Source organism: Poecile atricapillus, chromosome Z, assembly GCF_030490865.1.
Source record: "Poecile atricapillus isolate bPoeAtr1 chromosome Z, bPoeAtr1.hap1, whole genome shotgun sequence".
Taxonomy (NCBI): domain Eukaryota; kingdom Metazoa; phylum Chordata; class Aves; order Passeriformes; family Paridae; genus Poecile; species Poecile atricapillus.
The window spans coordinates 43063913-43079200 of NC_081289.1; the positions used below are offsets into that span (position 1 = coordinate 43063913).

General features: G+C 40.7%; 1 protein-coding gene across 5 annotated transcripts in view; it reads right to left on the bottom strand.

Annotated features, from left to right (window-relative positions):
• LOC131573613 (TBC1 domain family member 30-like) overlaps positions 1 to 15288 on the bottom strand; it is a 48043-nt gene that overhangs the window by 20031 nt on the left and 12724 nt on the right. For 3 of the 5 annotated variants that reach the window (XM_058827733.1, XM_058827732.1, XM_058827731.1), the window contains 3 exons: positions 3666 to 3727; positions 3204 to 3269; positions 165 to 290 (listed from right to left, as the gene is read on the bottom strand). In XM_058827733.1, coding sequence (XP_058683716.1) covers positions 165 to 290; positions 3204 to 3269; positions 3666 to 3727 — 254 coding nt within the window. Of the gene's footprint in view, positions 1 to 164; positions 291 to 3203; positions 3270 to 3665; positions 3728 to 9358; positions 9539 to 15288 lie in introns of those variants that run through there. The other 2 variants (XM_058827735.1, XM_058827734.1) reach the window with 1 other exon arrangement.

The following is a 15288-nucleotide window of genomic DNA, read 5'->3' on the forward strand; positions in this document are numbered from 1 at the left end:
TGTGCAAAAGGAAAAAGCAGCCAAAAGAAAACAAACTTCGGCGGGCCAAAGGGAATTAAGATCCAATTTTTACCAAAGCAGCTGCAGAGATGAAAATAAATCCAAATTCAAATGTCAATTTTTCATTAAAAAATGAGAAAAGAAATAACAAATTAGCTGGCTACCTTTACTATCTGGATGCCCATAGAGTCATCATCAGGATTACTTCTTTCATTGAATGTGAAACGCATGGTTTTGTCCCAATCAATGGCTATACTGTGTAAGTACTGATCAGCCAGGGTCAACCAAACCTAGAAATACATATGACAAAATTAATTATTTCTCGGATAAAATATAAAGTTTTTTTATATATTGTTAGATGAACCTTATCAGCTTCACCCGTATGTGATCTGCTGTTAGACTTGAAATATGCAGAAGAGGATTTTAGCTACCACCATTTTTGCACAATCAAAATAATACCTTGCTCCCTAAAACATAAAGGAAATGGTCAGTACTAAGCATCCAGATCTTAGAAAGCTTAGAAAGATACAAGTCAGCCATCAGTGAATTCACAAGGGCCCTCCAAGATGGAAACACAATGCAAGGACTCTCCATCAGTTCAGACCTTCTATCCTTATAACCAACAAAGAGTTTTATAAAAGGATAACACTGCTGCTGGCTTTCCTCAAACTCAACCATGGATACATCTCCTGGGAACTCCCAAAAGAAATCTAGTAGTGCTGGTGCTTCCCTCTATCAGAAATCTCTTCTTATGACTTTGTGGAACAAATAATATCTAGTTTTCCCCATTTGGGATTGATCTGAAAGCATGATTCAGAACGGAACAACTTAACTCTCACAAGAGAATTAAACTGTTGGCGCTGCAGAGAGTTCTGAAACAAACATTTTCACTACTTTTAAAGCCTAATAATTGCCAGAACAGATTTATGCATGTTTATCCAAGACAAAGGTGGGACCTTTATTAAAGATTTGAAAACTTCCTGGACCATGACACATGACAGATCATACAATGACAACAAGCAACAAGAAAGGACCCTTTTTTTCAGGAAGCTGAAAGAAATCATGAAAGCAAACTGGTCAAGTTTTATATCAGCCGTTAATTCACTCAAGTGAGAAAAGCAATTTAGACACTTCCCACAGATTTAAACACTTAGATAGCTGCACGATGAAGGAATTTATCGACAGTTCCCAGAATCTCATGTTTTCTGCATTTAAATATCCCTACCCACACTTTCACAAAGCCACCTACATGGAGGAATGCCACTGCTCTGCCTTCCAACAGCCTCAGCACTGCTGACATCCTACTGATGTTGTTTGACTGGATTCTTTATCTCTGCCAGCCCCAGAAACCAAATGTCACATGCCACAACAATAATGCAGATGTCAACCTGTTCCTTTTGTTGACAGCAAAGGAGGCAATCAGCATGCTGCTACCACAAAATACTTCCTCTGTTTTAGTATCTATTTTAAAACCATTGTGAAACCAGGGAACGGCAGTAAAAAGACAACATCTCTTTTCTTACTACTGTTTCTTTGGTTAGCATCATGTGGTCACGTGTGAGCAAACTCAGGGATGGGCAGAGTGAAAAGGAAAGACAGATCTGAGTTGGATGATGTGGCAAAGCTTATGCAAGTCTGATGATTACACAGAACTGGGGGGAGTGGCTGATAAGCCCAAGGACAACTTGACAGGATGGAAAAATGGTCTGACAAGAACCTCATGAAGTTCAACAAGTAGAAGTGCAAAATTCTGCTTCTGGAAGAGGGAAGAAATAATCCCAAGCAGCAGTATATGTTGGAGACACCCAGTTGCAAAGCATCTCTCCTATGCAGGAAGGCTGAGAGAGCTGGCACCATTCAGAATGGAGAAAAGGCAGCTATGGGGGAATCCTACCAGTGTGTATGAACACCTGAAAGGAGGGTGCAAGGAGGATGAAGCCAGACTCTTCTCATCCATGCCCAGTGACTGGACTGGAGATAATGGGCACAAACTGAAACACAGGAGGTTCTCCTCAAACATCAAGGAACACATTTTAACTGTGAGGGCGACTGAGCACTGACACAGATTTCCCAGGGAGGTTGTGGAATCTCTATCCCTGGAGATATTCAAAAGTCACCAGGAGTTGGCAACCAGCTGTAGGTGGCCCTGATTGGGCAGAGGTGTTGGACCAGATGACCTCCAGAGGTCCTGTCCAAACTCAGCCCTTCTGTGATTCTGTGACCTCTGCCAATCATGTACCACAGACAAGTGGTACAGACAAGTGTCTGAGACACTTTCTGGAGTGGAAGAAGAATATTTCAGGTAAGAAAAAAGGCTGTTAGATGGGTATAATGATTCACTGAAGTTGTAGACTGAAAATAAATTCATCGTGGTGTGAGAAAAACAATGCCACTAAGTCTTCTCGTCCTTCTCTCCTGGTCTGTAAAGGGCTAGAGTTCAGTTTGGAAAGGTAGCAAAAAACACGAAAAGGAAATTAAGCTGATGCATCTGAAATATGTGGAACTACACATAATTTGTAAATCTGCAAAAGTATTTTTTTTATTAAAACTGTTTTCAAAGCTGAGATTGTGTGACTCAGTTTTAAAGAAAAAAATTAAGAGACGTGTCTCTTTTTATACTAGGGGACTTCAAACATTGAAGAATGCAATAAAGTAAGTCTAGCAAAATCTCAATGGACCTTTTCCTACCACACTAACTCAGTGCAATTTCCCATTAATGGTGCACTCTGCCATTCTACATCACTCTTGTTTCTGAACTTCCCTAATTTTGGTAAACCAAGAACTGTTTCTATGAGCATTCTTGTCAGCATTAAGCATGTATCAACTTCACCTTCGTAAGTGTGACAACCTACACTGCAGATATGTTCTCCTTTTAGTTATCTTCAGCAGTGGGGGCAATTTCACCAGTGCAATTTCTTGAGACTGACAGAATGAAGCAATAACATCTGCACCAGAATAAATTACCTAAGCCTCAAGCAAAAAGAACCCAATTATTGAAAACACCATCTTTACCTGTCTCCTCAGCCTTTCCAGCTCCCCTGTGAGGTTGTCACTGAATAATGTAAACAAGGAAAAATCCCCAGTACAACTTAAAAAGTCCAAATATTTGTTATAAAATCCACCAACAGATAATACTGATGTAATTCACCTCTCCTGAGAAACCTACAGGCAATATGGCCCACAAGGCATAGAGGTTTACCTACCTTTCTCCGCCATTCTTTTGGGATCCCTGTTGGCAGTCTGGCCACTGCTTTGAGCGCATCATGCCACTAAAAGCAAAAACATCCAAAAATGTAAAATATCCATCATTAGTTTAATGCTACAGTACAGCAACATTCACAACCTTGCAGACATTGCACACCCATTTCATTTTACTGCACATATTTCAGAGTTTCACTGCTTAATCCACTCACAGGGAAGATACAGATTAATTACTTGATGATATGACAAAAGTATAACATTCTAGGACACAAGGATTTAGGAAATATATGAGTAAATAATGAAAGCCTATTCCATTTTCTGAATACAAGTGAAACAGCTCATGATGCAATTGCAAATAATATGCTGATATTATGATGACAAATGCATTTCTGAATGAGGGCAAGCACCTTGACTGCAGAGAAACCACTAATTCACAAACTCAAGAGAAAAAGAAATCAAATTACCTGCTGAAAACCATTTTGACCTAAAGATGGCTCAAGTGTGAATTTCAATTTTGTATCAACCCCTAGAAAGAAAAATGAAAAAAAAAAAAAAAAGTCATTATTTCATTTAGCTCAGAAGACAAAAAGAAGCCAAAAAAACCCCAAACACAAACAGTTCAAACAGCTGAAACAAGAACACAAAATTTTATCTTCCTGTTTTAACAACTACATTTCAACCTGTTTAAATGAATTTTGTCTTCACAGTGGATTCAAGGAACATGCTAAGAAGCATACAGACAAAATGTTTTTAAAATGCAGTAACATGCTCTTTAGTGATGTGGTTTGGACCAATTCATTTCATTAGTACTCATATAGTTCACTGTTCTACAAACTATAATAGTACACTGCAAACTGTCATATGCATCCACAGAAAAATACTGGTGCAGAGACAGTTTCTTTCCATCTACACAAGCTTCTTGACATTAAGTCGGTCAAAACTAATTTATGAGTTTGGTGTGTTAAAATATATTACTGTTCAGAATATATATATATTATAATTTCTCAGACCATAAGATACATTTGATCATTATTGTTATTTAAGCATAGATTTTATTTTGGCCATATAAGCAAACTATTTTATTTGTTATGAAGCAGGCTTATTAATTGTTCATACAATATTACATAAAATACCAGAGTCTCAAGTGGATCCCAACATGGCACTGCAGTATGCCAGAACATGATCAACAGTAAAATGTTTAATTTGCTTTCCATCCCGCAGTTTGAATGCACAATTCCTTGGTCCTTCAAATGCCGCTGTCCAGAACTCAGGTGCTGAACACGGCATCAGATTCCATCTCCTCCCTCCCGTCTGCTGGCACAAAGAATGAAGCCCTCCTTTATTTTCCCTCCATAATTTAATAAAATGGTATTGTTCCATTTTTACAATTATGTTATGCATAGCTTCTCATCTTTCCAGGATATGAAGCCAAACATTTTTAATATAGAAATACATATATACATATATATACACACAGAGAGAAAACCCAAACAGATTATAAGCCTGCAATGTTTTAATTATGTAATATCCATGCTAACCAACTCACTGGTAATACTCAGTTCTTTGGAGGTCTAAACCTATAAGTCTGACAGAAAACCCAACTGTAGTGGCATTTGCTATTTATGGAATGTAAAATGCCTTTGAGCATTAACATACTGAAGTGGTGGTAAGTAATTTTAAAGCCTTACTGCCTGATAAATATATATTTAAAGACAAAGCCTTCTTTTCCACTGTTTTTTTTTTTTCTTTGTTGGGGGTGAGTGAATAGAAACAAAGAAAAAACATCACACAAACTCCAGCACTGTTTAGAATTTTGGCATTTTAGAATTGCATCACTGAGACCTGGGGATTAGTGCTTTCGTTTCCCTGCTTTAGTTCTAAAAGACATGCTTGTCAGATCTAGAAAAATAAAGGCTTCAAACCATAATAGATATGTCTTGAAAAAACACTGAAGGACTAATAACTATTCCTGGAAGTAACTGTTTATTAGTATTCCTTCCCATAGCGCAATGGCACTCAGCAGGGACTCCTAATAGAAAAACCTTTTCATAATAATTCAAAGCAATGTAACAATGCCAATAACCTACTAAGATTAAATTGTATCACATTTGCTGAAATTGGAAAACATGAACTTCATTCTCAAGCGAAAAAATAGTAAGTACTGTAAAACCTTAATACATACAAAAATACATCATGACTAGGAACTCCTTTTGTTAAAGTAACAGACGCTGGCACATTAACTAACACTGCCTTGTAGCAAAGAACCAATAGCCTTCCAAAATAACCATGTATTTATTTCCAGCCCAGCGCCAAATATTAATTATTTCACAGTTTTCTAAGACTTAAAAGATCCCAGTGACAACTTTTCTCTCTGTCCTAGAAGCTTCCTAAGAAAGACAAAAGCAGATACTTCCAGGTCTTCAAAAGATCAAGAGCAAGATAAAATCTCAGAGCAAGGCAAAATCTATCTATAGTTACATGAACATCATGACCAGGGAGCTCACACTACAATCAAAGTACATGTCCCTCCTGAGACTGAAATGAGACCCTTCAAATGAGACCCTTGATTAAATGAGACTGAAATGAGATCATCCATCTACAAAAGTTAATTAAATCACAGCAAACAATTAAGACAGGTGTGAAAATTACTGTAAATGAGAATTACATCACACGGTAACACCAGACTACACAGTACAATCTCTTCAGTATGGTGAGGAACTGCTTGGTCATGCCATGCATGACAACCTCTTGTAAAAGCCACAGGATCTGTGTCCCTTTTATTTGTTCTCCATTAGAAGTATTTTCCAAATCAAATTATGTGACATTTTTGTGATAGGGGAGGGGAAGATCCATGGGGAATGAACCCCATACAGTACGAATTGTTGCTCATTCCCATCCATTTTAAAGCATTTATATTTACTAAAACTAAAAAATTACAACATTGCTTAATAAAAAATACAGCAAGTAAGATGTAAAAAAAAAAAGCTGCAACGCTACAGAGAGAGCAAGGAAGGTAACCAGCAAATTGGGAGCAGCATCTCATTGCCCATTACTTATTTCTGGCGGAAGAATCATCTTGCTACATGCAGTTTCTGCATTCTGCTCAAGGAATTTGTACCTGAGTTTTAGAGCTTCAAGGAAATTAATGCCTATCCCTAATTCAACCTCTCTTGGTTTCCCAAACCTTCCTTTCTCCATCATTCCCCCTTCTTTATTTAGTTGTCTTCTCTCCATAACCTAACTTACATTCTGCAATAGTTTCTTCCCCCCTCAGTACTCCACAACCATACAACCCTACCACAGGTCTGCACCCATTTTCACTGGATTTTCCTATTTCTGACAATCCTCCATCTTTGGGTCACATTCCTCTCCAAAACAAACACATGCTTTTTGCAAAAAAAGACCCCTTCAGGCCTTAAGAGAACTTGTCTTCCCAGCTCTTCTGCAGGGACAGCCTGGCATAGATGCACCACACACAGAGGAATAGTTCCTACTGTAAATATTGTCAGTACAATTCAGCCCTTTCATATTAAATCAACCAGGTTATGGTCTCATTTGACATATAAGTATCACCTCCAGTTCATACACTTTCTGATTCTTCATATCTGAGAAGCATATTAATTTATATTGGCAGGAATATGCTGGGAACACACTGGAATGATTAGCTCCACAAATACAAGGACACACAAAGGTACATGCTTGACAACAAGTTTCTGAAGGGTAGGGGAATGCCAAAATAAGCTCTGTTCAATGCCCGTCCAAGCCTGTCACCAGAAACCACTGCAGAAAACTTATATAAAAAATAAAAAAATTTAAGAAGAGGAAAATAAACTCCCCTCCAAACCACAGTCCTGTATTCTTTCCTGTGTAAAATACACAATAACTCCCAACAAGAAAAGGCTGTAAGAGGGAAGATTATACCTCTAGGATTCCCAAACCCTAGCAGTCCTCCACTGCATAACCAAAATGTAGCACAGAACCACCCAAAGTGCCACAAGAGGGGAGAAAAATACTGTCAGCCGGAGTGGGAGAATCAAATTCCCAGTTCACCCTCAGTGGACTAATTAATTAATTAAATTAAACAAAAGGATGGGGTGAAATCTGGGATTTTTTCAGAAATGTCAGACCAGAAGAAAGTCTAGGAAGATTATGTGTTTTTAAGACGATAGCATGTTTGAGCTATAAAGACATAGCTTTAAACTTGCAAATTAGTACTATAGCTTCTTGGCTGTATTTCACAGCTGTCGAAACCTCTCCCACAGAATGCAAATAAATATTTTATCAAAAATAAAGGAGGAAAAAGGCCTAAAGCAGTTTTGTGTGCAGTGGGAGGAAAGAGAAGAGTAAATGCAAACTATCACCTTATGCTGCTTGTTGTTTCAAGAAAATTCTTAGCCTTGCAATTTATCTCCAAAAGTAACATTCTGAGTAACCCTGTATGAAACCGCTTCTATCAGGAGCCAGAGCTCAGACTGGGAAGTATCAAAACACATCTAAGATCTCCAGTCAAGAAAAACTTCTCAATGCAGACAACTAATACAGGCACTAAGTAAATCTGCATAATATTTCATCCAGCATATTTTTTAAGGGCTCATTAGGTGTCCCATGCCCACCACTCTATGAAAAAATATATCCTGAATGGGGTTATTGTCTTTACCTACGTATGAACAACATGGAACCCCCAAATCAGTCAGATTTTTATGACTATGGCATTCATAGTTACACCTCAAATCACATCCCCTGGTCTTTGTGTGAGTGTAAATACAAGAATGTTATTATCCAGATAATGTCATTACCTGGGATAATAGCAGACTACTGTTGGAGCAGGGATCTTTGAGAATTACAAGACAGAAAATCTTGAAAACATCAACTCCATAAATCTGTACCAAAATGTACCAAAGACCTTGTTAATAACAGCTTCTGTTATTAACTCACCTCACACACAGAGGCAGTGAGCATTGTGTGCTTGATGCACACACTAGTACAATGGGAAAAAGCTAGTACAATGGGAAACTGATCCTTATTTATTCCCATGTATTGCTCTATGTTTCCATGGAACTCCGGCTTGCCTGCTTTGTAAATGCCTAAAATTAGGCAACAGATCAACAACATTTTAGCTACAAGTGACAGGTCTAACATGGTAAATTGAATTTAAATTTCTTGATATTTCATAAAAAAAAAAAAATCAACATTTTGATGGCAGGCAACTAGAATCTAGCATTCAGTCATGATCACCCATTCGCATTTCTGTTGAGAGCCCACCTCCCTGGAGTAAACCCACGTTGTTAGCTGACCACCCAGTTCTTAAAAGATTGTGATACTGAAGCAGGATCTAGAAAACATAGCTGCAGAGCTGATGCCTTCCCCTTGGAATAGGCATGGTTGCAAATTTAGACTACACCCTAGCGCAGACAAAGGCTGGGCGGGAGGAGGGGTCTCCGGCAGGTCAAGAGTTAGCAGGTTTATCAGGAAAGGTCCGGGGAGGATGCGAGGAGACTTCGGGGAGAGACTGGCAGAAAGCTGAATCGCCGAGCCCGGGGGAGAGGAGACGGAGGGAGAAAGGCAGTAGGGACAGACGACACAAAAGCCCGGCGAGGCGGCGACGCCGGGCGGGAGGAGCAAGGAAAGGACCGTGAGATGTGGAGAGCGGAGCCGGGATCCGCGGCTCGGGCGGGACAGGAGCAGGAGGAGTCCCCAGGGGCAGGGGCAGCGCTGCCTCCCCGCAGGGCCCCGGCCGCCCCCGGCCTCCCGCCTGGGCCCGGCCCCGCTCCCCGCGGGGCCGCCTCGCACCCGCCGCGGTGCCTCCGCCGCTCCCGGCCCGGGGCCCCCTCGCAGGCCCCGCTCCCCGCTCCAGGCCGGAGCAGCCCGGGAGAGAGCCCCGCGCTCCGGACGCGCCGCCGGCCCCAGGCCGCGACCGCGGCTCCTCACGCCGGCCGGGCCGCGCCGGGGCTGCCGCAGCGGCGGCCGGAGAAGGCGCAGCTGCCTCGGGCCGGGGCCGCCCCCGGGCGCTGTCCCCCGCGCCTACCCGCAGCCCTCATCGCCCGCCGACCTCCTCCTCCTTCTCTCCGAGCCGACCCCCAGGCCCCGACCGCTCCCCCCTCCCCGCTAAGCCGCTTACGGGGCGGCAGCCGCCGCCTCGCCCGGCCGGCGCGGGTACCTGGCTCCAAGGTGCACAGCAGGCGCGGCGCGGTCCGGGAGATGCAGCTGCGCTTCTTGAGCACATTGCTGAGGATGGTGCCCACACCGCCGCCCGAGCTCTGCCGCTTCAGGCATCGCCCCCCGCGCCGCAGCGAGCCCGTGAGCCTGTCCTGCCGCATGGTGCCCGGGGCTCGCCCTAGGGCGGCGGGGTGGGGGGCATGGCGTGCGGGGACCCGCACTGCAGACGGCGAAGTCCGAGTGCCGGAGAGAAGAGGGAGGACAAGGAGAGAAGAAAGACAAAAAGGGGAAAAAAAAAAAAAAAAAAAGCTGCTCCCGCCCACAATCCTAGCATCACTGCCTGAATAAGCTAGCAGCCTCTCCTCCTCCTCCTCCAGCACCACCTGGAACGCAGCGGGAGAGGGGAGCGGCAGCTCTGGCTAGAAATAAAGGGGGCCCCGGCGGCAGCGGTGGGGCTCAGCTGTGCCAAAGGGCTTCAGGACAGCTGCACAAGCCCCGGGATCCATGGGACCAGCCGACACGGACAGCACGGACACGGCTCGCTTGACGCCTGCAGCGGGCGGCAATACTGACATTTCTCCCGAGAATTAAACGAGCTGAATATCCGCCAAAGAGTTTTCTCACGTAGTACTCGGGCCTACAGCTGGATATATACAGATAGTCCTGCTGCCCTTTTCAGAAAGCTGTCCTGGGAAGGAGTCCGACAGACCATGGAGCAGGGGGAGAGCAAAGAGTTTAACAGCATTGTCAGTGCCAAGGCAGGCTGGGGTCCTGCTCAACGACAGCCCCAGCAGCAGCACGTGCAAGCATACTGCACAGTTTCTGTTTTTCACTCTCCAGTAAAGAGACCCTGAACATCCTGAGCTAAAACAACCACTTTTTCTATGAATATACATTGCAACTGCACTTATAAGTAATATGCCATGCACTAAACAGTTAAAAGAAGTGATTCAAGAGCACTTTATTAGATGCATTTTCCAGAGCTATTTGGCCTAAGAATATCTTAAAAGGGTTTCATAGAGATCCTCAAACTAGTGGTTTGATTCACAAGAAGGAAAAGCATTTGAAATAGTGACCGCTTTTATAACCTAAACCACTCAGCATTTCTGTGGAAGAAGAGCAGATTTATCACACCACATTTGTCAGGCTCAAAGACCAAACTACCAGGAGTCTCAGTCTACCTGCCAACAACTGTAGCTTTGAAACATTTTCCTCCTTTAAAAAAGATGTGTTTCTCAGTTACATTATGAAGAGAGAAAACTGGCAGCAGATAAGCAGTAAAGCTAATTATATAAAAATATACACAATATAAAACACAGAACCAAGCCTTTTAAAAAAATCAGTTATAACTATCTTTAGAAGCCACTGTTAAGCTTTCAGGGAAGTGTGATTTTGATCATGCCTCTTTAAATATCTGCTTGGGTTTTAGAGAAAAGTCACTACATTGAGCTGTTAGCTTGCACTCTGAATAGATAATTAAGTCTGTGTGTCGGTGGTTCTTTTTTTAACAAAGGTGACACTTCCCTGCTGATGTAGATGATGCAAATCACTTTATTTCAGTGCCAGCTGGAGATGATGATTTAGTGGTTAAAGCATCAAATTTGAAATCAATTAGTCTCCCTAGGTGTACAGATTGTACCAGTGGCACTATAACAGCAACATTTAAATACAGAAATAGCCATATTACCTCTGCAATATTCTCCTCCAGCCTGAGCACCTTTTGCAAATAGCACCACATCGTTCTTGGATCATTTCAAGACTGACTAATCCAACACCATATGCTGTTGCCCAAAGTCTCAGAAGCCATAACCAAAGTTTCAGTTTCACTCATTATTCAGACAGTGAGAATCAGTCATCATACTAAACTGCATTACCTACAGTTTTTAAACAATTAGAAATCAGGTCTAAGAAAGACACCGATATTTAACTGATGAAGATAACCAGCTCTCAAAATGAGAATTCTGTATCCCCATTATTGCTATTTCTCCTACTTGTCATCTTGTCTCTACAAGAAAACTGGAAACAATCAGGACAATCATACTGTGACTGGAAACACAGATACTTCCAAGCGTACCATTAAGGAGCTTTCCCGCATGCCAGCCAATTAATAAAATGTTATTCCAAGGGAAAAAATGCAAAGTCGAGCTTCAGGAGACAAAATGAAGAAGCCAGGCCATACATACCCGTTGGATGACTCACTGGATCATTAGTACAAATGGATTTCAGATGCAGAGATAAGCCTCCCATTAAGCATACATATACATATTTTAAGGGCTAGAATCTAGCTTCTAGAAAAGTGGATGGCAGTAGGTTTTAATCACTGATCAGGCAAAGCCTCTGATCTGCCTGTGGCAAGACCTGTCGACCATCATGAATCTAGTTTGATCCACCAGTGCATGGAAGTCTGGTCATGTCCACAAGCCCTCATCTGCATTTGCTGACAAGACAGATGACATTCAGAAAGGATTTTGAGGGAAAAAGAAATCAAAATGTTTGGCTAGGCAAGATATTTCAGCTCCAGTATTTTGTAATAATCACCATGAGACTTTGCTTTTTTTCCTCCCTCTGTAGTTCATGTATTCCCTCCCACACAACAGAGTCACTTTCTGAAAAACCTTACCTCCTCATTTGGTACCTCTTTTCAATCTTACCACCATCTGCTACACATGCCATTTTAAGGCCAGAGAACTTCTTAAGAATACTATGTGCATTCTTGTTCTTTTTTTTCAATCAACTTAGGATGGTCAGTCCCAAGATCAATGCCAGCTTTTGACTAACTCCATTTCCCTCAAACCTCTCCATTCTTTAGCTCACTTCTGTCTGCACAGAGACAATGAGGTAAAACACAGGCTGCCAGAAAGGGACAATGAGTACAAACAGATGGGGCAGCAACAGGAACAGCAGCAGAAACGGGGCCACAGAGCAATCTCACTTTTAAAGAATCTGTTTGCATGGAGTTTTAACAGCCCAAGCCTAGGATTACTAGAAGGCACAATTCACCACTTCTCTTCTGATGTGTGCTAAGAAGACTGAATGTAATTAAAATTCCAAAAATGGTAAGATATCTTCAGCTAGGTCACTCTATTTCATGACCCCCACATCCGCCCCTTTATTTCACAGAAAACTGTAGAGACCTCCCTTAATTCTGATTTGTATCACAACATCCCAGTAAAACAGTCAAAATCTGTGAAGAAAGCTTATTTTCCACCATTCTCAACACCAGTGTCAGCAAAAATACTTAAAGTGACATGTACCCATGAAAAAATATAGTAAATTCTTTGTATGATAACACTGTAATATGATTAATCCAAGAGGATTTTGGAAATTACACTTAAACAGAAGCACTACAGCAGTTGACAATATAGCAAATATCAGAAAGAGATATATATCAATAGGATGAGGGGAAAATAATGTATTGCAACCACAAAGGAAAACTTGTTCTATTGACCAAATCATAGGGTCACTGTCTGCTAAACCCCAGAGCTCCATGTACTACTTTAAAGAGCCAAAAAAATACATCCAGAAAGTGTAACCCTACTACCACACGGTTTCAAATAACTCTACAGAAGTTAGCAAATAAACCAACATATGTTTTGATGTGTATTATAATATACCATGAGGCTCAAAAGAAAAAAAGATTCCACTTTCATTGTTTTCAGCAATATTTTTTTATTATGTAGGCCTCTTCAAAAATTTTTCTTAATACATGCCTTACCAAAATAATATTTTTAATTTCTTTTGTAGACACAGAAAGTATGATTATGAAGTTAAGAAATGTTGAGAAATATTTCCTAACCTTGCTAAATAATATGAAGTAAATGCAAATCTTGGCCAGTACTCACACTCTAGAATCCCACTTAAATGCTACATGGTAATTTAAAAAAATAAGCCACAAGTTCAGCAGAAAAACTAATGCAATACATGAAAAAAATAATTGACAGCTATGATTTGTAGTTACGTTTAAGATAATATTGCAGAAAAATGGAGGTCATAGCAGGTCCTCCCAGATATAAAACTGAACTCCTCTTCCTTTATTAGAATCTGATTATTTGCTTAGCACCTAGCATACAAATTGAATTTTGTAGTGTGAATCACCAGCTTCATTCATCTGAGCTACTATTTCGGAAACAGAAGGATTTTTATCTGCCCAACATAATGAAAAAAAGCAAAATGATCCTATATCCCCAAGACAAGATTTATCCACAAATAGAACACTTGGAAAGATTTTAGATTAAAAATTAATTGCCAAAGTTAGAAACATTATTAATGACAAAATCTCTTTGCTGTGAGCCAGGAATTATAAATGAAGTGGACCGCATTTATACATAAAAGTTTATATACATTGATTCATCCTTATTTGCGGCAATACTAAGGACATGCAGCAAAGACTAGGTTCAGCCCACAGAAGGCTTTCATTAGACATTTAGCAAAGAGCCAGCCTGTCCAGCACTGCACAAGGAAAAGAGTCCAGCTTCCAGCATAGATCCTCTCTCCGAGTACACGTGGCCGCCACAGGAACAGAAACATGACCCTTTCTGGAGCTGGGGACGAGAGTGGAGCTGACTCCTGGAGAAGCTCATGTAAGCGCCAAATGAGATCACAAAGCTTGATCAGTCAATAGCAAGGCCTGCACAAACACTCTGGTTTTTTGCTGATGTATGAATTGGTTCCCATTTGTAGATGCCACTAGTTCTGTAAAGAAAGTTTTGGACGTACATGAAGCTGTTGCAACCCCAAGTCCTCCAGACCACCTAATTCTCTTTATCTCCCAAGTGAGCCATGGCTTCACAGAGCAGACTCTCCAAGTATTGGAAACAGAAGCAGCTAGCAGAGCAAAAAAAACCTCAAACCACCACCTCCACTTCCTGAAAAAAATACACCTTAGTTATTTAAGCAAGTTAGACACGCTTTTTTTAATGAAGTTTGTGAGATGAAGAGAAGATAGTTATCAGTTCCAACAACATTACTATTCAAACATTTTTGACTCAACAGCTAAATGACAAAACTTCAGTTCATAACCTACTCTTACAGGATAAGTTTATTGAATTGGATATGATTAGGATTAATCAAAGGCTCATTTAGCACTGAAGCCTAGAGCCATTAAAATTGATTTTGAGCATGTACAACACCATACAAGCACATGTTTGGCTAACAGCAAAACTCTGACTATTTACTTCTGCATAGCTCGGGACAACTCATTCATTTCTTTATGTGCTTCTTCTACCAGCCTTCAAATAATCTTGTCTCATAAAGCTTGTTTTTCAAAGTGTCTCATACCATCTATTCATCCAGTGATGTCTAGCTTGTCCAGCTCAATAGGTACCTGACTTCTAGAACTCTCTAAAAATTACTATAAATACCATTAATATTTAGCTCTTCAGATTAGTATACACTTTTAAAAATATCTGTAAAAAAATAAAAATAAAAATAAAAATATCTCTGTACATTGATTATCTCCCCACTCTAACTTCCTTTAATTTCACCGTATATATATTTTTCCTTCAGGACCAAAGGGCCAATAGCTATTTCTGCCAATGAGCATTGGCTAAGACAAGAAATTAGCAATAACATGTTAGGGAAAAAAAACCCCAAAACTCAAACAAACAAGAAAAACCATGCAAAGACACACACAAAATTAAAATGCTAGCTATTAATGATGCCTAATCCAGCCCAAGAACCAAAAACTCTTCATGGTCTGTATTTGGCCATATGTATTGTACGGATGGCAAGGAAAACATGTTGATCAGTACCAGGTTCTGTGATTTTAGGAAGTTACCAATAATTTATAGAGAACTAAATTTAGAAACTGTTTCACTGCTGACAAAACATACCAAGAAGATTCCAATTTTTACTAAGAAAATTTTAACTAAGAAAAAGATAGATGATAGGCTTCTAAGTAAGATGATCTAATGTGGAGATGGAACACAGGCT